We start from the raw sequence: 14285 nt of genomic DNA, 5'->3' as shown, positions 1-14285 counted from the left end.
ATTATGTGAATCTTGCGATGGCACGTGCGACCGTGAGGACATCGCGCTTCACCCATCGCATCGTGAAGCTTACGACAGTACGAAATCGACGTGTATCATTGGTCCTCATTTGCAACTTCTGCGCCAATTTGTGCATTCAAAACCTCCCTCATATCAACCTGTCATGTGCATATTGTGGGTGCCGGGACGACAAACCTGACTAACCATCGGAGCAGGGCATCAACGTTGATCTCCGACACGTCGAAGTGGCAACCCGGTAGACCTCAAAGCTTCATCAGCGTAGAAGACAAAATGAAGTTCTTCATCGAGGATCTGCCAATTCTGTTCCCGTATCCTCGTATTTATCCTGAACAATATGCATACATGTGCGATCTCAAACGTACACTGGACAATGGAGGTCATTGTGTTCTTGAAATGCCTTCAGGAACGGGCAAAACGGTGTCACTGCTGTCGTTGATCGTCGCATACCAACAATTCTACCCGGAGCATCGGAAATTAATTTACTGTTCGCGTACTATGTCGGAGATTGAGAAAGCATTGGCGGAGTTGAAGGCGTTGATGAACTACCGCGCCGAACAGCTTGGTGTAGTGGAAGATTTCAGAGGTTTGGGTTTGACCAGTCGAAAGAACCTCTGTCTTCATCCTTCCGTCAAACGCGAAAAGGCGGGCAATGTCGTCGATGCTCGATGTCGGAGCCTCACTGCAGGCTTCGTGAAGGAAAGAAAAGAGCGCGGCGAGGATGTTGAATTATGCATTTACCACGACAACCTCGATCTATTGGAGCCTCACAATCTAATACCACCCGGAGTTTGGACTCTTGATGGCATGCTTCGTTACGGAGAAGAACAAAAGCAATGCCCCTATTTTACTGCTCGGAGAATGATGCCGTTCTGCAACGTCATCATTTATTCGTACCACTATCTCTTGGACCCAAAAATCGCAGAACGTGTATCGAGAGAACTATCCAAAGACTGTATTGTCGTTTTCGACGAAGCCCACAATATTGACAACGTCTGCATCGAATCACTCAGTATTGACCTGACCGAGGATTCTCTCAGAAAAGCTGCCAGAGGAGCGAATAACCTGGAAAGGAAAATCGCGGAGATGAAAGAGACTGATGCCGCAAAGCTTCAAAACGAATATGCTAAATTGGTCGAAGGTCTTCGAGAGGCCGATGAAGCACGGGACGAAGGAGCGTTCATGTCAAATCCTGCTCTGCCAGATGATTTACTCAAGGAGGCTGTGCCTGGTAACATCCGTAGAGCCGAGCATTTCACGGCATTCTTGAAACGATTCATCGAATATCTGAAGACACGAATGAAAGTGCTCCATGTCATTTCAGAAACACCCCCATCCTTTCTTCAGCATCTTAAAGAGCTGACCTTTATCGAGAAGAAGCCTCTCCGGTTCTGCGCTGAAAGACTGACCTCACTAGTCCGAACGCTTGAACTAACCAACATCGAAGATTATCAGCCTCTGCAAGAAGTTGCCACATTCGCGACGCTTGCTGCAACATACGAGACAGGCTTTCTCCTCATATTGGAGCCCTTCGAATCAGAGACTGCTACCGTCCCCAATCCTGTCCTGCACTTTACCTGTCTAGATGCAGCCATTGCAATCAAACCGGTGTTCGATCGTTTCAGCTCAGTGATCATCACCTCCGGAACCATCTCGCCTCTTGAGATGTATCCCAAAATGCTCGGGTTTACGGCCGTCGTTCAAGAGTCTTACAGCATGACGCTTGCTAGGAAATCATTCTTGCCGATGATAGTGACCCGCGGATCAGATCAAGGGCAGATGTCTTCCGGCTTTCAGACTCGAAACGATCCTGGAAACATTCGCAATTACGGCAATCTCTTGATCGAGTTTTCGAAACTGACCCCCGATGGGCTGGTCGTGTTCTTTCCGTCATATTTGTACATGGAAAGTGTCATCTCCATGTGGCAGAAGATGGAAATTCTAGACCAAGTCTGGAAGAGCAAGATCATCTTGGTGGAGACGCCAGATAGTCAAGAAACCTCTCTAGCTCTCGAGACATATCGCACTTCTTGTAGCAATGGCCGTGGCGCAGTCTTGATGTGTGTCGCTCGAGGAAAGGTCTCTGAAGGTATCGATTTCGACCATCACTATGGCCGGACAGTGTTGTGCATCGGTGTTCCATTCCAATACACCGAATCTCGAATTTTGAAGGCGCGCCTAGAGTTCCTTCGTGAGAATTATCGCATTCGAGAAAACGATTTCTTGTCATTCGACGCCATGCGACACTGCGCGCAGTGTCTGGGTCGTGTCTTGCGAGGGAAGGACGACTACGGTGTCATGGTCATGGCAGACAAGCGCTTCGCAAAGAAGCGCAATCAGCTTCCCAAGTGGATTTCAACCGCCTTGATGGAAAGCGATGCAAACATGTCGGTGGACCAGGCCGTTTCAGCTGCAAAGAAATTTCTCAAAAATATGAGTAAGCCTTTCCCGATGAACCTTCAAGAAGGCGTCAGTACCTGGAGCTATTCGGATCTCATGGCGCATAAAGCGAAAATGGAAGCGCAGTATGAGCAGCTCGATGCCAACGATCAGCAGAATGGCAATGGACAGCACACCGCGAACGCGGATATCGACATGGATGCGGATATGGAAGCCGCAATGATGGAGCTCGACGCGTAATTGAGCGCCTACGCGACGAGCTTGCTCCGGAGCGGATCAGGTCTACGCCATATGCCTAGGCGTGACTCACAACGTGATTGCGAACATATTCATCAAGACATGCTTCTATATGCACAGGCAACATTGCCACCTAAAATACAAGCGCTGAAATAAAAACTTTGGAAGCATATCAGTCCACCTTGATTGAGGCGTAGATACGGTGCACAAACATCCAGCAGGCAAAGAAGCCGATCGTACCTGTAAGTTTTGGTTAGTCAATCGTTCCAACCTATGAAAAGCAAATGTGGGGAGCACATACCACTGAGCAAAAACCAAAGTGCGCTGAGCACAATGGAATAGCCGATGTACAAGCAGGCACCGGTGAAGGTGTTGAAGCTGAGCATACGAATCCAATAGAGGAGAGAATATGCGAACACCCATCCTGCACTGGCGCCACTGCTCGCAAATGCTCGCCATTGCCAGTGGTAATTTTCTGCGCAGAGTAGGAAATAGATCATGAGGATAGTCACGGCGGCAGAAGTCGCCACCAGTAGGCCAAAGCTCAAGAATAGAAAGCCGAACATGTAATATATGCGACCACTCCATAGTGAGCTCATGATGAAATAGAGCTCGACGAAAATGGCACCAAACGGTAATACACCGACAAGGAGCATGCTTGGCAAAGGCCGCAGATAGCCTACCGCCGGAGGGATTTGTCTGGGAATCTGGTTTGTTCGGACAGGTGGCTCGGGCAAGGACTGCTGGAATCCAAGCCAGGAGCCTCCGATTGAAAGTGGCACTGAAATGACAAACCAAATGCCAACCAGCACGAGCATTGTTGTGAATGGGACCGCGCCAGAAGATTGTCGTATCCAGACGAGCAGGTTGAGGATGAAGAACACAGCGAAGACAACTGTAGGGACAGCAGCTGGCGTGAGAATAAAAAGCTGCTTCCACTTCGTGCCCTGAAATGACTTGTAGACACGGGAGCTGACGTACCCTCCCACGAAGCCGAACGTCGTGTAAAGGAGAATCATCACCGTGGCAAGGCTACCACGATTGCTCGGGGATAAGAAGCCAATGACAGCAAATATAATGGTAAACCCGACCATCATAAACAGCTGGGCGCCGTTGCCGATGCAGACAGCCAATGCCAGCGAGGCCTTTGGAGGGCGAAACACGTCGCCATGAACCAGTTTCCACCCTGAATCTTCTTGAATACCATCTTCGGCGCTGCCTCCACTTAGATCATCCAGACCAAGTTGATCGAGCCGGTTGTATCGGGCGATGTCTTTCCTCAAAGCTCGCAGTAAAATCGTGCTCACCATGCCGATAAGCACCATTACGATGATGGTGCTGTTGACCAGCGAGAACCAATGAATTCTCGGGTCGAACACATGCAAGTATTTATCCCATCGCGTTGCAAATGTGGTTGGTGATTCCCGCCAATAAACAGCGTATGTCCATAATACCTGGGTATCTTCCGCCTCGGAAAGAACCTGTGGTGCCGATCCAAATCCACAATCCTCGCTGTTTAACCTGTCCAAGTCCTCCCGTGAGTCGGGTTCGACTTGGATTCCGACCACGCGATATTCGTCCTTTCCAACTTTGTGATAGTCCACGACGATATCGTAGTGGTTGTTGAGCTCCGCTACGTCGCCCTGCACTCTGCCCAGAGCAAATCCGGGTTGGAAAAACCAAGTGCCAGTGGTTTCATCCGAGTAATTCTGTCCAGCTGGTAGTCCATCCACCAGCCAATTCACATCATAGGCTTGGTCGATCTTGCGGTTGACGTGTTGCGCATCGGACGCGGGAAAATCGACTGGTTCGCACACTGCTTTGCAGATCTCATTCTTTGCCATATGCAGCTCAAAGGGCGAGGTTTGAATGCGATCCCCGAATAGAATGCTGCCTAGAGATTCTGAGACATGCCGAGGACCTTCTTTTGGTGCGCAAAAGTGCATCGCCGGGTGGTAGTAGTCATAAGAAAGGATAGATCTCAGCCGAGTATCGTGCTCAGAATGTGAAGGCGTCAGATGGTTGACATGAAGCGGTACAATGTCCCCGCGCTTGTAGTTGGTGGGTGTGATACCTGCCAGCCGTGTCAGTCAACACAGCTTGATGTGAGCTTCCATTCGAGCACTCATGGGCGCAAGAAGCTCCTTTCGGGATTTCCACAAACCAGGAAGATAGAACGCATGTGCGAAAGGCACTGCGGACACCAATAGGAGCAGCAAGGTCTCCGTGAGATGACCGAACACCATTTTGGTGATGCTGCCGACGATGCGACACAACGAGGAGAAGTGAGGAAGAATAAATGGTGAAGTCCGCCGCGAACTTGCTTGAAACGTCCACTCATTGCTCACCTGCAAGCTGACGATGCCACGCAGCCCAGTGGTCCGTGCTGAACTACAGCAGCTTCGGAATAACCCTGAAATTTTTGGAGATCATTATTTGTTGGACTGTTTCAAGAACGGCAAAGAGGCATTGTGACAAGCTCTCTCTCCTTACAGCAACGAGATGCCTGCACCGAAACGTCCTCTCAATGAGGATTCAATAGATCTCGACGAGCAAGTTCATCCTTCTCGCAGACGAAAGGTCGAGGACGATGAGGGCCGGGTCGAACTCGCGAAGATTTTCAACAATTTACGCGATGAAATCCCTAGCGTGCGCTTGGAAGCAACGAAAGCATTGCTGAAGAATCTCTCATCGCAATCGCCCGATCAATCCTCGCGAATTGATTATGCCACAACACGGCTGATCAAAGGTGTCTGCAGCGGTGCCAAAGCCTCTCGTCCCGGATTCTCCATTGCTTTGGCAGAGACTCTGCGCCTGACGTTCGACAAAAAATCAGAATCTTCTACCACTATCACCTCGCTCGTGGAAAAGATCATAGCGCTGACCAATCCTGAAAGCAAGGCGAAGGGCGAAGAGGCTAGAAACTATCTACTTGGTCGCCAGTTTGCGTACCAAGCTGTCTTGCGTAGCCAGATTCTTCACTACATCTCCGAAGACGACACCAAAATCTTTTTCGATGCAGTCGCTGATCTTGCGGTCCACAAGCAATGGCTACGGACCGAGTGTGCAGCCGGTCTGTGTAACTACCTTGAGAGCGAGACTGCAATCGCGCAGACGGGCAAGGAAGCACATATACTGCTTACATCTTGGTCGCAAAAAGGCCTGATGAAGTCACCCGAGGGAGTCGCATTATTCTTGACATGCAAGAAAAAGTTCCCTGATAGCAAACTGCCCAAGAACTGCTGGCATCACAATGATCCATTTTCGCCGCAAGAAAGATCTGTCCTAACTAAAATCCTCCTTCAAAATTCTATCGACGACGACGATGGTGTCAACAGTGGAGCTAAGTCATCCGGCGCTCGTCAGAGCACGCCGAACTTTGCATGGACCGTAGTGCTCGCTCATCTTTTTGAGGAGGGAGATGTCAAGCAGTTCTCTCAATTTTGGTCCGAGTGTGTCGCGAAACCAATGTTCTCACCATCTTCATCGACCGAAAGGAAAGCACTCGGCTTGCAAATATTCACAAAGGCCGTGGCCGCAGCCCCCGCAAGCTTGCTCTCGAACATTGTACATGCAAATATCATGCAATGCATCGTTGACCAACGGGCCAAGTCCGAGCGATATCTCTTCGAGGCCACGAAGCAGCCGCTAAACCAAATCGTCGCTCGTGCAAAGCGAGACAGCGCCGCTGCTGTCGAACTGCTCGATCAAATGCTGACGGTTGTCCCTACCACACCTGACAAGCAGATCAAGACCACTTTTGAGGCTTTGCTGGCCGCTGCAGACCCGCAAGGCTTAACGAGAATTGTAAAGCGTATCAGCGACACCTGTTGGCAGCCAGGAACGCAGGACGCGGGCGAGGCGGAAAAGCGGCGTCGGACCCAAGCCGATCTACTCCTAGCCCTAGTTCGCACCCGAAGAAGTGAGCCTACCCATTACCTGAAAGATCCTGAAGGAAAGTCTAAAGCTTCCAATGTCGCCGAATGGCTGCAGGCCTTGTTCGGGAACTTGGCCGAGTTGGCGTACGGGTCGGAACGACAAGCCACGTCGCCTCGGCTTTCAGATTCGATTCGCGAGGTGTTCCGAGAGAGGCTGACGTCCGCGCTGGGTCACATCGTCACCTTGCCGCTTAAACAAGCCATCTGGCCGCCGCGGGTCGTGACAGAAAAATTGTACGACATGCGAGACAGCTTATCAGTCGATATTTCCAAGGATTCGACAAAGCTCCTCAAGCAGGCCCGTAAGGTTCAAAAGGAGACCACAGAAAAAGCCAAGGATTCTTCCGAAGCATCACCTGTTGTTATGCATGCACTCCATTTGCTCCTTTCATTGGGAATGCTCCAAGTATATAAACAAGAAGCCGATAGCGAGGGAGTCCTCGAAGATATCATTGCCTGCTATCAAAACGCCGGTGAAAGTGATGATTCTTCAACGATGCTGGTCGAACTACTGTTGAGTTTTGTTTCGAAACCCTCGGCGCTTTTCCGAAAACTTGCCGAGCAGGTTTTCACTGCATTCTCGCCTGACGTGACGAGCGAAGCACTCGAGTCGATGATCGACATTCTGGGCCAAAAAGAAAGCATTGCTGGTCAGCAAGAACTGTTTGACCAACATGATGACCACGACCATGCTGGTGAAGGTTCGGACAAGTCCAGCGACAGTGATGAGGATTTGGAGGACGCATCTGATGTTGAGCTGGTTAACGGAGAGGTCAACGGCGGCGGAAAGGGCGCGGATTCCGACAACAGTGAGGACGAGGCCGATGACGAAACCAACGACAACGACGAAGAACAAGCAGCCTTCGACCGCAAGCTCGCCGACGCTTTGGGCACTGCCGGCATGGAACAAGATTCTGAAGATGACGGATCCGACATGGACGACGACCAGATGATGGCACTCGACTCGCACCTGACCACGATTTTTCAGGAACGCAAAAAGACCGCCAACCGCAAACAAGAGAACAAGGACGCCAAAGAGAACATTGTCAACTTCAAAAATCGCGTCCTCGACCTCCTCGAGATCTATGTCAAAGGGCAATACTCCAAACCAACCGCAATAGATCTAATTCTGCCTCTGACCCAATTGACCCGCACGACGAGCGGTGGTCCGACGGCAACCAAGGCCTGCAGCGTGTTGGCGCAATATTTCGACGCGTGTAAGAAACACCGGAGCCTGCCAGACGGACCTGACGACGACGTTTGCTTCGAATTGGTCGAGGCACTCATCGCCGATGCCCGGCTCGGGGGCTCGAAAACACACGCTAGCGCATGCTCGCGATCGCTCCAATTCCTGGCCAAGCTACTGGTTGCGAGAGATCCGGCACATTGGTTGAAGATTGCGCAGCTGTATATCGAGCTTCAGGCCGAATGGCGGACTGACGCAAAGACCAAGATTCACAGCAGCGTGCTTAACGATTGGCATAGCTGGTCTATGCAACGATAGATGTGAAGTGGACCAAGGCTTGTAAAACAATATGAAGATGTGGAATGAGCATAGCTTGCATAAAATTCATGTTCGCGTACAATTCGTGGAAATCTATGTGCTGATGGACGACCTTTTTTCTCTATTTCCGCCTCCCGAATCTCCCTTTGCCTTTGGCTTTGGAGTTCTTGTTCTTGATATTCAGTCGCCGGAAATTAGGATTGGCCTGGGCGCTGACCATCCGCTTCTTCGACTTCTTCCCATCGTCCTGTGCCTTTCCGGCAACGTCTCCGCTTTCCTCGTTATTTGCATCATGATCCCGTTCATCGTCTGCAGCACCAGCACCAGCATCGGCATCAGCACCTGCAACTTGTGTTTCTTCAACAGCTTCTCCATCGTCTTCATCGATGGTGTGTAGATCATCCGTCTTTTGAGCTTTATGCATTACTGGTCTCATGATGACCCGCCGCGTCTGCCTCTTGAGGCCCTTCTTCTTCCAAGGCTTGCGAATAAACCCGGAGGCATTGTCGTCCGACGACGACTCGTCCGTCACATCTGCTTGATCGGGGCCTAGTGGCATCTCTATCGCTTGGCTGTCTTCGACCAACACCGCTGCCGCAGGCTTTGCTCTGACAACACCCATCGCCTCGTCCTCCATCTCGTTTAGCATGTCCAGCTCCTCGTCCATGCGTTCCTCTTCTTGCTCCCGTAGGCCCTGGATGATGCTACTCAGACTCCGTATAAACCCGCGCTTTTTGAAAGGTGTAGTGTTGGAATTGTCCGGACTAGAAGCATTCTCATTGATCGCTGTCAGAGGAAATGACCTTCGGAGGAAAGCAGGCGTTGCGAATCTCCGCTTCGTCACACTCCCAATTTCCACGTTCTCCAAATCCAGATCCGCATCGTCTGATTTGCGCTTAAGTGGTGTTCCGGCGAAGGCATCGAATAGGAATCGACGACTTGACGATTGTGGTGTCCTTGTCAGTATCAATTCGTTGTTCATCGATCCAGATTTACTCGGGGTTCTCGTGAGATTTTGCGAGCGGAGCTTGCTGGGAGACTCCCTCGTATGTGCGGGTGTTGCAGATAGAGCAACGTCGAAGATGCCGAGCACTTGCCCATCCTTCTGAGGAGTTGGTCCCAAGGCACGCCGAATGAAAGCTGGAGTGGCTTCGATCAGGGGCGCAGGAGAGTGCACCCCCGTCAGGACGTTCTCGGCCTGGGCTCGTTTCGAAGGTGTTCGTTTTGGAGTGGATGCAAAGATCTTGCTCTGCTCCGTTGGCTGTGATACATCTTGTCGCCGGACTTTTCGAGGTGTCTCTAATTTGGGCAGTTGCGGTCCCCTCTGCAGTTGATTGTACAATTTGTACTTGGCACCTAGTGAAATCATGAGCAACCGCCTCGAAGATTTGGAACCGCGATCACCGTACCTATTTCCGGATTCTTCTTGATGTCTTCCCGGCCAGGTTTGCGACCATGGTGACTGTCCACGAAATCTTTCTCCCACCGCTTGAGCTCCAATCTCAGCGTATGCAGATCCGTCCCGCTCTCTTTGTAATCTAACGACATTGTGGTGTTGAGAAGTGTTGTCCTTCGAACATCCGATCAATTGTCACCTGGCACATTTCGACATTATCACTCTGGCGCGTACGCGACGCGCGAGCGCCTTAATTCCGCGCCGACGCGTTCGGCTTTCGCTTTCGGAACCCCACAGTCCTTTGAAATGGTCCCCTCCAGCCCTTGACGTCACAGCTTTCTGAATACACTTTTTCCCTTTGCACAGTACGGACACACTTGAAGAACATGTAGGTGCATATCTAGGTAGTCATGAGTTATCATCCAGACATTTCAGGAGTTCTACGATACGGCGAGTCATATAAATGATCACGCGCGTACAAAATGGTTACCTCTCACTGCTCGATACACCGTTGCTGTCTCGGCTTTGACCGTTTCGTCCAACTCGTGCCAACGATCCCAAGCGCACTGTTCCGCGATGATCATCCAATGCTTAGAAATGAGGCTATCAGACGACCACATGTCGAACTCACCCGCATGCAAAGCCCTTCACCTCTAGAACCCCTAGATATATATTTGTGTGTTCCTGTTCTTGTACAAACCTGCTCCTGAATGACATCTCGGAACTTGGTTCACCCAAGCACAGTCAACAATGGATCCACACAGCTACACTCACCCCAAACCTCTAGAAGGTTATGAGAACCTCGAACCACTTCCCACGTCAGTCGGCCTTGACGGGACCGATCTCAACTTTCATGCATGCTGATGATTAATGACGACAGTGAAAAAGCAGCCGATGGAAAGTCGCTCATTAATCCACCAACCAAGAGCTTAAGTAATGCCTACGAGGCATTCGTCGATCCCATCGCCCGGGACGAGCGCGGCGGATTCGATGTGCACATCTACTTCCTCCAAACCGACGCGGTCGAGAAGAAATATGCCGAAGAGCTCCACGAACGCGTGCGACGGGAATGTAGGCTATGTCCAGTCACCAAACTCAACAAACTCTGTTGTTGTCAATCGTATATATAGCTAATGGCCCAATGTCTTCATTAGTCCCTGAGCTCCGAGTATACCAGGTCTGGGATCGTCCCATCGGTCCACATCCGGTGGGAATGTTCGAAGTGAATCTCTTCACGCCAGCACAATTCGGAGCGTTCGTGGCTTGGCTGGTCATCCATAGGGGCCCGCTGAGTGCGTTGATACACCCGAACACTGGGGATGATATGAGAGACCACACACAGCTTGCGACATGGTGAGTTCGGGAACCTTCTCGAATTTGCGATTTTATCTGCTGACGCGGCTTCTCTCTAGGATGGGCACACCATATCCATTGCAAACGCGGCCCTTGAGGGGTGCCCATTGAAGTCGGAGATGTAGCAGTTTGTTCTCTGTGGAGTTGGGTACAAAAGATCATGCATGATTCATCCCCCACCTATTATTCTGTCACGTTGACGAGATGCTCTTGAATAAAACATCGATTACATATTAACATCCAAAGCGCTCAAAAGTCGAGTCACCAATACAGTCATGCAAATCCAAACAACATAGCCTAATTATCCTCACTGGGGGTATAACATCTCCTGCTTGCTTCTCGTGAGCACCAAATATTTCTGAACCTTGCTCTGGAGGTTAGATCGATCGTCTTTCTGGCGCACGATCACAAAACACCGCACCTCGAAAGGGCATTCCTCCCAATGTTTAAATACACACACAATAGTAATCGTATCAAATCACCTCATAACCTCGAACCGAAAGAATTTTGGGACAAAGAAATGACCACAAAAATCCATGGGAAAGGGAGAAAAGAGAATCCGTCCACCTTCCCACTTCCTGTGGACGGATAGACAAGAGAATGGCAGAAAGAATTGCTGTCCATTCACTCACATGCAAGGTCATACGGCATTCGCAGGGACCAGCCCCGCGATGACCACAACACAAAGCGCGTATGACGCACTGCACACCGCCCAGTCGCGAGGGGCGAGGCCGGCGCCGAGAGGCGTTGTCGCGGCGAGACTGCCCGCTGCTATGGCCATGACGATGCTGACGGCCAAGCGCGCGGAGAAAGTGGGAATGCTGGCGAAGAGGAGGAGCGGGGTGATGAGGAGGGAAAAGGGGATGAGCCATGGGACGGTATTGGCGGGAAGCGCAGTCGTCGAAGCCATGTTAGTCGTGGCTGGAGAGAAAACCTCATCGCCTTTGTCTTCCTTCTTTGATGCGGGCGCGATGGGCTGCACGAGATCATCCTCTTTTTGGAGGAAGGTCGTCTCGGCGGGATGGATGGCGCCGTGGTTCTGCATCCACTCGCGATAATTAGCGATCTGCGTCGGCGATGCTGGACGCGAGCCCGAGTTCAGCTTGGAATAGGCTGCCATGGCGCGACTGTACTGTTCCGTCTTGACGAAGATCCTGCCGAGTAGTGCGGTGCGCCGGTGGTGCATCTCGTTACCGAAATAAGCGTCGCCGCGACGTGATGCAGGAGGTCCGCTGTGTCGTCGAGGGGTGCCATCGGGGAGGGCAAGGGGGGTCGTGCCGTTAGCGGAGTATTGAGCAATAGATTCGTCGAGGACGCGAAGGTGTTCTTCAAGTTCGCTGAGCTCGTCTTGAAGGTGGAGGAGGATGCGGTGGTTGATGTAATCGAATTTTCGGTAGAGAGGTTGGATAGTAGTGTCAGCGGAGGTCAGCTCCGTAGCGAGAAGCTCATAGCCAGTCAGAGTGACTTGGTCGAGACTTGGAGCTTCTGGGACATGCGGAACATCTTCCGGTACTTGAAGGGATTTATCGTCTGATTGTGGGAAAGGATTGTAGCCTATGGCTTGTTGAGGGGGATATGATGCTTGATAATGCCGCAGCGATGCTTGCTGTTCGTCCTCCCAGTGTGAACGGGCTGTGTGGTCGTGTGAATCGTGACGGGATGGCGGCCCGTGAAGGGTATAATAGTCATGTTGGGGATGATGTGATGCTGGAGGTGGTGGTGGCGGTGGGTAGTGAACACCAGCCGGGTATCTGTTCGTAGCACTAGGACTATAGGTGGAGCCATTCGATGCTCGCGATGATGGGCGCGCCTCATGTTGATCGACTTGGTTAGTGTGTGCTTGGAGGGGCACGCCTTGGTTTGAAAGCGAAGCCTGCCGTTGCGCAGCCAAGAGTATTGGCTCATACTTTCGCCGTAGATCGCTTACGTTGGGCGCTATTACGCTACCTGCCCGCGTATTTGCGGGCGATGGTAAGGTAGATCGCGACGATGGCGTTCCAGGGAGGTCGTATGAGTCCGCGTCCGACGCCGTGTACTGTGATGATGGAGAAGAAGAAAGATCACGGAGGTCCTCATGTGCTCGCTGGTCCGCTGGAGGATCCATGTAATCGAAGACATTTGGACTATTGTCCGGCACTACGGGGAGGTCGTCTGCGTGCGACATCTTTTCGGGCGAAGAGGCTCTCCTTGAGGATTCTTTCTGCGCTTGGTCGTATGATTGCTGTGTCACGGTTTTTGTGCTACTGGTTGATTGGTCGGACACGCCGGTCAGGGTGGACAAGACGGATAGCAAAGAGGGGTTGACGTTGAAAGCCGCTTCGGCGCGAAGGTCCAGGCTTCTGGAGCGGTGTCTATGGACTCGACGATGCGACGAACCGATATCGTTCACGCTGTTACCATTGCTCCCAGAGCGATATCCAGCTGAACTACGCGTCGAAGTCTGCCGATGGATCGAACGTGATGCGGCCTTTCCTCCGTCGCCCTCGGGTATTTGCGCGAGATTGGTCTGGTAAGCGAACACACTTGCAGGCGACTCTCTCCGCTTCGCACGTTCTCTTGACGATGATGAGTGTCCGCTAGTGGTCGAGTGTCTCCTGGCGAGCGTCTGCCCTGAAGATCGCTTTCGTGGTCGAGGTTGTTCGTTGATATCAATCCACTCCGAGGTCCGCCTGCTTCCAGCTGATGCGACCGAGCTGTCGGTCTTGCTTCGATTGCGTGACGCCAGGATCGCGGTGGTGATTTGAGGAGGGGTTGGAAGTCGCAAGAAGTGGGCTGCGCATGGCTGATAAAAGGGTGTACATTCCAACAACGAGGAAGGAGTCGCTGCGGGTACACGTTGGGTAGCAGTATGTATACATGTGATAAAGGAGCAAATGAGGACTGACGTAGCGCGATGCCCCGACTGCGGGAGGAACGCTCAGTCGTGCCGATAATAGGTCGGGGGCGCCTCACTAAGATTGATGGCGCCAACCTCCTGAAGAGGTCACTTTCCCACTGTCCCCTCCCGCAGGGTCTTTTTTAGTTTTTGCGCAATCCTGGAATACACTCCGACAAGGTGATGTGCAGGTGATTCCGACCATCGACAATGTCTCGGATGTGTTTCCGACCCGCGGTTCCACCCCTCCAAACACTTTAGCGTGCGGAATGGGTGATTCGCCGCATCATCTATCACTAGGCGGCGTGGCCTGGCCAGTGGATCATACTACTTTAGTCCCAGGCGGCATCAAAATCCGTCAGCGGCCCTGAGGATTCTCATCGCTAGGACAAAACCAGAGCCGTGCTTCATCGCGTCGCGCGGCATCGGCCAGCTGTGTATCCCGATATCTCGTCGAGTATTGGAGTCGTTATGAGAGTTCCGTTGGTACGCCCTGCCAACAGGTGTACAGCCCACTGGAACACGCTCAGGAAATGTATCGCCAGGTCTCTTGCCTGCATGCGG

At 51.7% G+C, this 14285-nt stretch overlaps 6 protein-coding genes across 6 annotated transcripts; 3 read left to right on the top strand and 3 right to left on the bottom strand.

Moving 5' to 3' along the window:
* Positions 1–85: 85 nt before the first annotated feature.
* Positions 86–2882, top strand: K489DRAFT_382407 (DNA repair helicase). The gene has a single exon (XM_033605365.1). The coding sequence runs from the start codon at positions 292–294 to the stop codon at positions 2656–2658; it is 2367 nt and encodes a 788-aa protein (XP_033457505.1). The 5' UTR covers positions 86–291; the 3' UTR covers positions 2659–2882.
* K489DRAFT_382405 (uncharacterized protein) lies at positions 2737–4969 on the bottom strand. Its single transcript, XM_033605364.1, has 3 exons — positions 4820–4969; positions 2957–4729; positions 2737–2895 (listed from the first exon to the last, which is right to left on the bottom strand). The coding sequence occupies exons 1-3, from the start codon at positions 4899–4901 to the stop codon at positions 2828–2830; spliced, it is 1923 nt and encodes a 640-aa protein (XP_033457504.1). The 5' UTR covers positions 4902–4969; the 3' UTR covers positions 2737–2827.
* A 145-nt stretch (positions 4970–5114) lies between these two features.
* Positions 5115–8505, top strand: K489DRAFT_382404 (uncharacterized protein). Its single transcript, XM_033605363.1, has one exon. The coding sequence runs from the start codon at positions 5158–5160 to the stop codon at positions 8095–8097; it is 2940 nt and encodes a 979-aa protein (XP_033457503.1). The 5' UTR covers positions 5115–5157; the 3' UTR covers positions 8098–8505.
* Positions 8136–9848, bottom strand: K489DRAFT_382403 (uncharacterized protein). The gene is made up of 2 exons (XM_033605362.1): positions 9507–9848; positions 8136–9453 (listed from the first exon to the last, which is right to left on the bottom strand). The coding sequence occupies exons 1-2, from the start codon at positions 9643–9645 to the stop codon at positions 8219–8221; spliced, it is 1374 nt and encodes a 457-aa protein (XP_033457502.1). The 5' UTR covers positions 9646–9848; the 3' UTR covers positions 8136–8218.
* A 395-nt stretch (positions 9849–10243) lies between these two features.
* On the top strand, positions 10244–10957 carry K489DRAFT_411724 (uncharacterized protein; the record flags this gene model as incomplete). The annotated part of the gene is made up of 4 exons (XM_033607843.1): positions 10244–10311; positions 10374–10564; positions 10648–10846; positions 10906–10957. 4 exons carry the CDS (start codon positions 10244–10246, stop codon positions 10955–10957), a joined length of 510 nt encoding a protein of 169 aa, XP_033457501.1.
* Positions 10958–11486: 529 nt separating this feature from the next.
* Positions 11487–13010, bottom strand: K489DRAFT_411723 (uncharacterized protein; the record flags this gene model as incomplete). Its single annotated transcript, XM_033607842.1, has 1 exon — positions 11487–13010. One exon carries the CDS (start codon positions 13008–13010, stop codon positions 11487–11489), a length of 1524 nt encoding a protein of 507 aa, XP_033457500.1.
* Between the last annotated feature and the right edge of the window lie 1275 nt (positions 13011–14285).

The sequence above is a fragment of the Dissoconium aciculare genome (assembly GCF_010015565.1).
Source record: "Dissoconium aciculare CBS 342.82 unplaced genomic scaffold K489scaffold_10, whole genome shotgun sequence".
Taxonomy (NCBI): Eukaryota; Fungi; Ascomycota; class Dothideomycetes; order Mycosphaerellales; family Dissoconiaceae; genus Dissoconium; species Dissoconium aciculare.
This window is presented reverse-complemented; position numbering and strand designations above follow the sequence as displayed.

Coding starts and splice junctions, on each gene's coding strand:
- K489DRAFT_382404 (XM_033605363.1), top strand. CDS start 5,158: ATGCCTGCACCGAAACGTCCTCTCAATGAGGATTCAATAGATCTCGAC.
- K489DRAFT_382405 (XM_033605364.1), bottom strand. CDS start 4,901: ATGGTGTTCGGTCATCTCACGGAGACCTTGCTGCTCCTATTGGTGTCC. Junction 4,730..4,819: donor ACATGCGTTCTATCTTCCTG/GTTTGTGGAAAT, acceptor CACGGCTGGCAG/GTATCACACCCACCAACTAC. Junction 2,896..2,956: donor ACTTTGGTTTTTGCTCAGTG/GTATGTGCTCCC, acceptor CAAAACTTACAG/GTACGATCGGCTTCTTTGCC.
- K489DRAFT_382403 (XM_033605362.1), bottom strand. CDS start 9,645: ATGTCGTTAGATTACAAAGAGAGCGGGACGGATCTGCATACGCTGAGA. Junction 9,454..9,506: donor CAAGAAGAATCCGGAAATAG/GTACGGTGATCG, acceptor TGATTTCACTAG/GTGCCAAGTACAAATTGTAC.
- K489DRAFT_382407 (XM_033605365.1), top strand. CDS start 292: ATGAAGTTCTTCATCGAGGATCTGCCAATTCTGTTCCCGTATCCTCGT.